Source organism: Sesamum indicum, linkage group LG3 (genome assembly GCF_000512975.1).
Source record: "Sesamum indicum cultivar Zhongzhi No. 13 linkage group LG3, S_indicum_v1.0, whole genome shotgun sequence".
Classification (NCBI taxonomy): Eukaryota; Viridiplantae; Streptophyta; class Magnoliopsida; order Lamiales; family Pedaliaceae; genus Sesamum; species Sesamum indicum.
This window is the reverse complement of record NC_026147.1, coordinates 23,392,523-23,402,410: the sequence shown is the minus strand read 5'-3', so window position 1 is coordinate 23,402,410 and position 9,888 is coordinate 23,392,523. Positions and strand designations below refer to the sequence as shown.

At 37.4% G+C, this 9,888-nt stretch overlaps 3 protein-coding genes across 4 annotated transcripts in view; 2 read left to right on the top strand and 1 right to left on the bottom strand.

The window, feature by feature from the left end:
* LOC105159313 (protein WALLS ARE THIN 1) lies at positions 213-4,259 on the top strand. Its single transcript, XM_011076325.2, has 6 exons — positions 213-619; positions 772-834; positions 936-1,052; positions 1,159-1,582; positions 2,770-2,921; positions 3,764-4,259. The coding sequence occupies exons 1-6, from the start codon at positions 390-392 to the stop codon at positions 3,954-3,956; spliced, it is 1,179 nt and encodes a 392-aa protein (XP_011074627.1). The 5' UTR covers positions 213-389; the 3' UTR covers positions 3,957-4,259.
* On the top strand, positions 5,344-8,852 carry LOC105159312 (zingipain-2). 2 transcript variants are annotated; one of them, XM_011076324.2, is made up of 5 exons: positions 5,349-6,036; positions 7,175-7,410; positions 7,611-7,751; positions 7,840-8,271; positions 8,479-8,852. In XM_011076324.2, exons 1-5 carry the CDS (start codon positions 5,607-5,609, stop codon positions 8,557-8,559), a joined length of 1,320 nt encoding a protein of 439 aa, XP_011074626.1. In that variant the 5' UTR covers positions 5,349-5,606; the 3' UTR covers positions 8,560-8,852. The 2 variants fall into 2 exon arrangements, with proteins under 2 accessions (XP_020548078.1, XP_011074626.1); XM_020692419.1 differs by lacking the exon at positions 7,611-7,751 and having other exon boundaries at positions 5,344-6,036.
* Positions 9,559-9,888, bottom strand: part of LOC105159311 (lon protease 2-like) — a 2,525-nt gene continuing 2,195 nt past the window's right edge. Inside the window, exon 2 of the mRNA XM_011076323.2 lies at positions 9,559-9,739. The gene's annotated coding sequence lies outside the window, so the exon portion shown is untranslated. The remainder of the gene's footprint in view (positions 9,740-9,888) is intronic.

The following is a 9,888-nucleotide window of genomic DNA, read 5'->3' as shown; positions in this document are numbered from 1 at the left end:
TAGGCCTCCCATTTTCTACCTTTCTCTTCAATTATACATGCATCCTCATTTAATACACAGCATTCTTCCATATACATACATACATGTGTGTACGTGTGTGTGTCTGTGCGTGTAGTGCGATGGAGGGTTGTCTATCTTGTCAGCCAAGAGCAAGAGCGCAGAAATTAATTAAAGGGGCTGTTCTGTATAAGAAGAGAAGAATGTGGGTTTGATTTAGGGCCCTCTTGTAGGGTCATATACCCTCCTTTCCTTCTCATAATCAACTATATTTATACCACCCCTAAACTCTACCCTTAGAATCACCATAATTCAAGACTGATCTCTTTCTCCTCTTTTCTTCTTCCTAGCTAATTGCATTGATACTTAATTAGCTCTTGAGATTGATAGTAATGGCGGATGGTGGGGGTAGTGGATCAGCCATTATTGGTAGAAGAATGTGCTGGATCCCGGAGAAATTTCAGCTTCACTTGTCTATGTTAGCCTTGCAGTTTGGATATGCAGGTTTCCATGTGGTTTCACGAGCTGCCCTTAACATGGGCATCAGCAAGATTGTCTTCCCCGTTTATAGGAACATTCTTGCCTTTCTTCTCCTCTTGCCCTTTGCCTATTTCCTTGAGAAGTACGTCCATCCTCCTAATTAATTATAATCAAAATGCCTAGCTAATCTAGCAAGCTACTATATATGATTTTCTACATTTATAATTAGTTCATTGTCACAAAATCATGATATTATACAGTCTTATCTGTTTGATATATCCATGGATCGGACAGGAAAGAGAGGCCGCCTCTTACTTGGAACTTCACTGTCCAGTTCTTCCTCCTTGCAATTGTCGGGTAAGATATATATAATCAATCTTGCCTGGGAGGACTTGTAATATGTATGTGTTGATGTTTGCAAGAATTATTTCTGAGAGATTGTTAAAAAAACCTGACAGGATTACAGCAAACCAAGGATTCTACTTGTTGGGATTGGAACATACATCACCTACTTTTGCTTCTGCAATACAAAATTCAGTTCCTGCCATTACATTTCTCATGGCTGCCATACTCAGGCAAGCTTGCCTGATTTATTACAACTAAAGTCAACATCTTTTTAACTTAGAATTAGATATTAAAGGATTTGACTTTTCTTTTTGAATTACTTTTGTACTCTTCCAGAATAGAAAAAGTGAGACTGGACAGAAAAGATGGGATCTCAAAGGTGGCGGGGACACTTTTCTGCGTGGCGGGTGCATCCGTCATCACACTCTACAAAGGCCCCACCATCTACAGCCCGGCTCCGCCGCTGCAGAGGGCCGCGACGGTGGCTTCTTCTCCGGAGTTCCTGTCCATGCTGGGTGATGCAAAGGGCAAGAACTGGACCCTGGGCTGCATATTCTTGATCGGCCACTGCCTGTCGTGGTCCGGCTGGCTTGTGCTTCAGGCGCCGGTTCTGAAGAAGTATCCGGCTCGGCTCTCCTTCACTTCTTACCAGTGCTTTTTTGGGGTCATACAGTTTCTAGTAATCGCGGCTTTTATGGAGAGGGACCTTCAGGCTTGGCTCGTCCACTCTGGCGCCGAGCTCTTCAGTGTTTTCTATGCTGTATGTGATCCTAACCCTCCTTTTTCTTCAATGTTTCTCTTTACCTGTTGAATTCTTTCAATTCCTTTGTGAAAAAGTCATTGCATGGCTCCACGGGCAAAAGGGTCATTCCATATGATCGAAAGATTACTATTCCAATTTTGCTTCATCATTATTTGAAGTGAACATCTAGCTGAATTGTTTGCTCAAAAAATTCTAACACAAACTCGACACAGTTAAACTTAAACAAATGTACATGCAAGTATAATACACTTATTATATAATTGGTGTATAGTTCAAAGAAAATGATCAATCGCATAGTAAGTATGATACACTTGCTCTGTGATTAATTTTATTGGACCAAACCTAGTCCGAACGAGAATTTTTCTTGTTGGAGTCGGATTTTCTGTTTCAAAGTCTTTTACATCTTCTACTCCATTCAACATAAAATAGATGATATCATCTTTATACACGTGACGTGTGTAATGCTGAATATAGTAAAAAATAAAATAAGATTTGTAACAAAAAATCTAATCCGCTCAATTGCCTAAGTTAAAAATGGGAATCTAAGTAAAGCTCTTATCTATGTTATCACCAACACTAATTCATTTTGTTATAAATTTATGCTACATTCAGTACTTTATTTGTATTCAATATAAAAAACAAGATATGTACTAGTCATACGCACATCCACGTCCACTGCACGATGAGAAGATTGTATCTGTGACCAAAATAATTGAACAATAAATTTAAATCAGAAATCAATTTGCTGATAGCAACATAAAAATTGATGTCCCATTTTGTAATAACATCTTGAGATAAATGAGCTTGTGAACAACTATTCCATTAAAAGGGTACTAAATTATGACGAAAAAAAAAAAGAAAAAGAAAACATTATTGCAAAACACAAGTGGGACATAAACATATGTACGTGGTTGAGAGTTTGAGTTAATCCACGTGAAGTAGTACCATATATGTATGTGAAGTCAATGTATCCTTCTGCACCCTATTGCTTCCCAGGTCACGATGTTGATGTTATATGTGCTGTGCAACGCACATTATAAATTAGGACAATTAAATGTGAAAGCGCCATCCATCCACACGTACTGAAATGATTATTCAGAACATGATGTATGTATGTATAGAAACACACACACCAACACGTGTGCCTGCGTGTAGAAAATTAAGTAATGGTGGTGGTGGTGTAGGGAGTGGTGGCATCGGGGATCGCATTCGCTGTACAGATATGGTGCATTGATAGGGGTGGCCCCGTGTTCGTCGCTGTTTATCAGCCGGTTCAGACACTTGTTGTCGCCATTATGGCTTCCTTTCTCTTGGGCGAGCAATTCTACTTGGGAGGGTACTTCTCTACTTCTTCATTTTTACTTTTTTTTTTTCTTCACACTTAAAAGTCGAGATATAGTTTTAGTTTATTTACGTCTAAATTTTAGCTTATGATGAATCATGCAGTATGATTGACCGGAAAAATTAGTCCTGTAAATATAGAAGAGTGCTTATTTTGTTTTTATTGAAATTAATTTTGATAATTTGATTCTACAATTTAAAAATAATTTTGGTCAGACATTCATAAATCGGTGATAATACATGTATTGCGTACGTGGTACACTAATATAGGAATTTTGGACCAATATATGAATTTTCTGTCAGAATCAACATCAAATTGTCAATTTATCTTAATTACAAGATCAAATTATCAAAATTTACTGTAACATATCAAAATTATCATCCCCTTGTGCTCACCGAATTAAATTTATAAGTTTTGCTGTTGGCTGAGTCCCACACGCAAATTCCCAGCCATAGAACTAGCCGTCGGATGTTTGTTTATTATCGTCCATATCTTTACTGCCGAGAATGTCTGAAGCAATTGGTGCAAGTCATTTCATTTTCTTGATAATGCATGCCCATTTTCCCGACCAAGTAGAAATAAATACTATTCCTCTTGAATCTAACGGTGATATCTGCTCCGATCCACTGAGATTTTTTTTCGTACTCCTTTTGTATTAATTGGTTGTCGAGTACATGAGGTATTATTTTGTACTTTAAATAACAAAATTGAGGTTCAATATGTGGGAAGATGGTGTGTACGTAATTAAGTCCTAATCAATCAACAGCTAGAACCATTGATTTGATTTGAGGGGAATCTTGATTGACTCATCTTGTGGTTGCAATGTAATGGTATAGGATGATGGGGGCAGTGTTGATTATAACCGGGTTGTACCTTGTGCTATGGGGCAAGAACGAGGAGAGAAAGTTTGCAACACAAAAGAGGATGATTCAGTCCCCAACGGACCACAGCAACAACAGGACCAGCACCCCTCATATCAAGTCGTCCATCACTCACCCACTCCTGTCTCAGTCCATGGAAAATGTTTGATCAGCAAAGATCTTAACTTTTATACAACAAAATCCTCATTGCAGTTCATCTATATATAAAAATGGCTTGGAGTGTAGTACTATTTTATTAGTTTCATGCCCTTTTTTCTTCTTTTTTGTTTTCATATTTTTAATTTTTCTATATAGCAATATAGTAGGTAGGAGATTGGCTTTAGAAAAGAGTGAAAAAAGAGGGTTTTGAGGGAAGGAAATGGTGATTATGATCTTGTGAAATGCATTAGGTCTAAGCATATATGGCATATGGATATGTCCCATATATATATTGTATTGGTATTTTGTTAAATTATAAATAAGTATGATAACCATGACTAATGTGAATTTCATATATACTTTTACAAAGATATATACGGGCATGCATAAATTTAGATAGGAGTAAGTTATGAATACAAACATAATGGTGATTGGTGACATTTAAGTGCAACTCACACAAAAGCATTTTCAAACATCCTCGTACTCTTTTGTTGTTGCTGGGTTACAACTTTTCATGATAAAGATCCCACAAAAACACTGCACAAGAGAATAATTATGAGTTGCAAGTGGATTTTGCATAAAATCATCACAGATGGCGCTTTCGGTGAATCATAATGATTGAGTTGTCGCTCTTTTATATATATTTGGAATCATTTTTATGCACTTTTCTCCTCATACACAGCAATTAATCACATCCTTTGACATGAATTATTAGGAAGAAAAATGATTACAAACTTGCAAGAATAAAGTTTTGAAGTTGACTAACCGTCGTTAAGCAGTGATGCATTGTTTGGTAGTCCAGATTATGGATCAGATCAGAGGCAAAAAGCCCATGGTGAGCATAAATGGTAAGGACAAGTAACTGGCCGGGTTGGGCTAGCCTGTTGATTGTCAAAAAGGTCAAGTTTTAATTACTTTGGTACAATTAGTGCAAGTCAAAGAATGCAAGAGAAGTGTCGGCAGCTCAGCTGGGGTGATAACCAATCGGCTAAGTTCTAGATCCGTGTACAATTGTAAGTTGTACTCGCGACATGATATGTTGTAATAAGGTTTTTAATTTAATTAGATTATTAAATAAGCATGGGATTAAATCGTTGATCCATCTTTCTTTAACATTTTCAACTTGGATAGAATTTGTTGGTTTCAATTTTATACTTTGTAAATTCAAAATTATCGATATATATATATATATATAGATTTGTTTATTAACTTCAAGATTTGAACATATTAAAATTTAAATTATTTCTCCTTGTTTCCTTGAAATGTACTATTCTTTTAAAATTATCTAACAATTTAAATTTTAAAAACGTATTAATGAATAAGGCTTATCTCTATTAAAAGGAAACCTATTATTAACACGTAATCCTGCACCACGAGATCATAAGTGATCAAATTAAAAGACACATCATACAGATACTCGAAAGATCCCAATTTTACTTCCCGAAAACCCAATTGACTGAGCTTCCTTGCCTGTATGTTCTGATTGGTCTTTCTTCTTACAACAAATCTTGAAGCCGCAAATACCCTTTACAGACAGTTCCCAATAGAAAACGCGCAGCCCCTTGGTTTACCACGCTTTTAGGACAATCAAGTCCAATCCCAACCAAGAACTGAGAAGAGAAAACAACGACGCAATTCAATCTAATCTCCTCTATCTAGAATGCGTTGGTTATTGCCTTTTATGCATCTTCTACTGCTGTTTTTCCAACTGCCCACATGCAAATCTTCATCAATTTCTCATCTTTTTGATAGTTGGTGCAAAGAATATGGGAAAACATACGCTTCCGAGCAAGAAAAACAGCAGAGGTTCAAAGTATTCGAGCAAAACTATGAATATGTTACTCTGCATAATGCAAGGCCTAATTCCTCTTACACGCTCTCTCTCAATGCCTTCGCTGATCTCACTAACCATGAGTTCAAGGCCAAATATTTGGGGCTTTCGCTCTCTGCAAGCAACTTAGCTATCAGATTGAATAGTGAGCAGGTTGGCATTGAAGGGCCCGATCTTGTGAAAGAATCTGATCTTCCATCTTCTGTTGATTGGAGGAAACAAGGGGCTGTTACTGAAGTGAAAGATCAGGGCAGTTGTGGTATGTGAGAATTCACCGTTTCCTGATTCTTGATTGGTAGTGTATCTGTTGTTAATGTAGAAGTTTCTGTTTTAATCTCGTTGTGCTGCGTAAAGGCTAGAGCTTTGGGTAATTGGTTCCTGAAATTGTCGTCCCTCCCTTGCTGCGTCTGTATGGTGTCAAATTTTCTGTTGCCATTTCTATATGCTATGGTTGAATTATGATTGTATAGTTAATTTTGGAAACGGCTTATTTATTCTTATTCCCAAGAATCAATGCGCCTAAAATCAGCATAAATTCTTTGTATCATGTTAACTGATAATGTGCTTTCACTCAATCCCAAATTGTCGACACCAACGGCCTTTCTGTTTCTCTGCTTGAATAGTTGTGTGTATAAAACTAGCATTCGTAGGACTGAATATATAATTCAGAAATACGCTAGTATGTTAACTCATTTCCACGTCAAATCTTTATTTTCTGAGTGTGGCTGTGCTTTTACCTTTGTTACTCGGTTTCCCTGATGTTCATACATATGCACGTTCAACTAGTTTTCAGTTTTGCCTCAAAGTTTCTTTAGCAGTCAGATTTGGTGGAATATGCTAAATGTTGAACATGCATTACTTTTGTATCTCCTTTTCCACCTTTTCATAGATTGATATAGAGATGTTATGAAGGGAAAAAGATCTTATATTTATATACTCTTTGCTGGAGTAATATTGCTTATATTCAAGCCATTGCGCTACTCCACCTATTTGTACTCCTATTTGGCATGATGGCATTGTGTTAATCATTTTAATACTGGAGATCTAAGAGGCAGCATAACTGAAGACTTGGAAATGTTCTCCACACTTGCATTTTATTCTTTGTAACTTTATATATTTGCATCAATACGGTGCTGAAGAGCGGCATCTAAATCTATTGCATAACTGAGAAAAAACTGTTCGAAGACACAAAATGGACTTATTCTCAAGGTAGTCAGAAATCATATATCCTCCATCTTGCAGACTATGATTCTAGTTGCAGATATACCTCCAAACAAGTATATTTCCTTTTCATTTATTGGGGCATGTATTCTATCCTAACTAGACACTACAATGACAAATTTACCTGCTTTTGTGTTAAAGAATAGGAAACAACTTACTATGTATTCCTGGTTAAGGTGCATGCTGGTCATTCTCAACCACCGGTGCAGTTGAAGGCATTAATAAGATTGTGACAGGATCTCTCATCAGTCTGTCTGAACAAGAGCTAATTGATTGTGACAAATCTTATAATGATGGCTGTGGGGGAGGACTCATGGATTACGCTTATCAATTCATAATAAAAAATAAAGGGATCGATACGGAGAAGGATTACCCCTATCAAGGCCGTGAAGGAACTTGCAAGAAAGAGAAAGTAAATATGTTCATACTGTTTCAAGTTTCATTCTTGCCCTTCTCCCCATTTTCATTGTATCCATGTTTTCTTTCTTCTTGTTCATTCTTTTAACTTCCATCATTTTCTAATCAAGAATCTAACTGCTCTTAGTTATAGTTTGAGCATGCATAACTATGATATTCACTGATTTTAATAACCCTTATTTATCTACATTCCAGCTGAAAAAACACGTTGTAACCATTGATAGTTATGCTGATATAACTGCCAAAAATGAGAAGAAGCTACAGCAGGCTGTCGCCACTCAACCTGTCAGTGTTGGTATATGTGGTAGTGAAAAATCATTCCAATTGTACTCGGGGGTCTGTTCTGGAAGCCACTTTTTCAACATATTTCGTGTTAATTCATTCAAATATATTTAAGTTCACCTATATACGATTATCAATGCAGGGGATATTTACAGGCCCATGCTCCGCTTCTTTGGATCATGCAGTACTAATCGTGGGTTATGATTCTAAAGATGGACAGGATTATTGGATTATAAAGAATTCATGGGGAAGATACTGGGGAATGGATGGCTATATGCACATGCAAAGAAATACTGGGAACGGAGAGGGGCTCTGCGGAATCAACTTGCTGGCATCGTATCCTATCAAGACGAGCCCAAATCCTCCTCCCTCTCCGCCCCCTGGTCCTGTCAGATGTAACCTTTTCACTTATTGCTCCAGTGGTGAAACCTGTTGCTGTACCCGAGATATTTTTGGAATATGCTTGAAATGGAAATGTTGTGGAGCAGAATCGGCTGTCTGTTGCCAAGACCGCCGTTCTTGTTGTCCACATGATTATCCTGTTTGTGACACTAAAAGGAATATGTGCCTCAAGGTTCGTTCATCTCTCATAGTCCTTCTGCCTAAAGAATCCTCGTGATAAAAACAATCACAATGAGCTAATCTGTACTTTATAACTCTTCAAAAAGGTCAAGTTGATTCATTTCTCAGTTCAGGTTCTTGAGTTATCATTCATCAACTTTTTAACTACTGTTTGCTTTCCATTCCACTCCTCACGGTTTATTATTTTCTTTTTTGGCAGTGGATTGGGAATTCTACAGTAGCACAGCCACTTGCCCAGGAAAGAATTTCTGCAAGTCAGGTGGCTGAAGCTTTCTTATGACCATTGAAACACTGCAGCAATATTCTTAGAGCAGCGCACTCATGTTACTAGAGTTTGCAACGATGTTACCGTAGTGTTAGAGCTGCATATTGATTCTATTACACATATTGAGATAGTCTGTCAGTTGAGGTAACCTTTGTGCTACATGTTGCCGGTGTAGGTCTGCAAACTATAGGGTTTGGTAGCAAGTATATGTATTATATACACAGGGTTATTTTCTCATGCCAGCCAATGTGACACTACTTGTTTTGGCTTTTGGATTTATGTTACTGGTATATGTTTGCTCTTCTGTATTTTTCACATTTTCGCTTCACAATCATCATCAGGTACTTAAACTTGCAGATATTAATGCATTTTGGATCAAGCAACTATTCAAAGCCAACGCCAAATAAATGACAAAAAAAATGCTTGAAAAAGAAAATAGATTACAACCCTGTCTTATTGTCATAGCAAAACTTGAAAACCTAATCGGCATACTAGACGGATGGGGGCGCATCGACATGGTTTAGACCTTTTGGGAAGTAAAATAATTCTCATGCTAGACAAGGACATTGACGTCATATAATTCATCAACCTGGAACACAGGCATGTTGCCTCGTAAAAGAGTGCTGCTACGTACTGCTCAAGGCTTGTTCTGTTGGATTTGATTGCCTCCTACAAGAAATTCATTGATTTGGCTCACTGATTCAATTAATATGAACTGAACTGTGTTGCCTGTGATATCCGGACAGTGACTAATAATTGTAGACCTCGATGCTCAATGAATCAACTTAAGACACATGAGAGCTTAAGTGATCTGAAATCTTAAAAGTCGCATGGTCTTAAGCACTTCAGATTTGATTTGACTAAAGAGGCTTGAATCCAGATGTAACTAGTATATAATTCCAGGTTGCAAGAAAATAAGATATTTAAAGATCAGAAAAAACACTAGATTGTGTCCAAGGAATGGGCTGGCACAAAAGCTCTGCTCTGATGTTTCCCAAGTGTTGCCAAGGGATCAGGAGAAAAACACGAAGGCATGGGTCAAGGTTAAAATGCTCCAGGAAATTGTGATTCTAAACAGGCATATATTGCAGGCTAAAATCTTGGTGAAATTGGCTTCGTATAATAAGTGATGGATTGCCAGTTATACAGGTCTGACTGGTAGCTGCATCACAACCTTCTACTGCTATAATTTAGTCTGAAATTGCAGTCAACACAAAAATTGAATCAATTACATTAACTTCAGCATGCTGTAATGAAAAAACAATACTTCAAAGTTATGGGCACATATTGTTCATAGTAGAGTCCCCCCCCCCCCCAAACACACACACCACCCCACAAACCCAA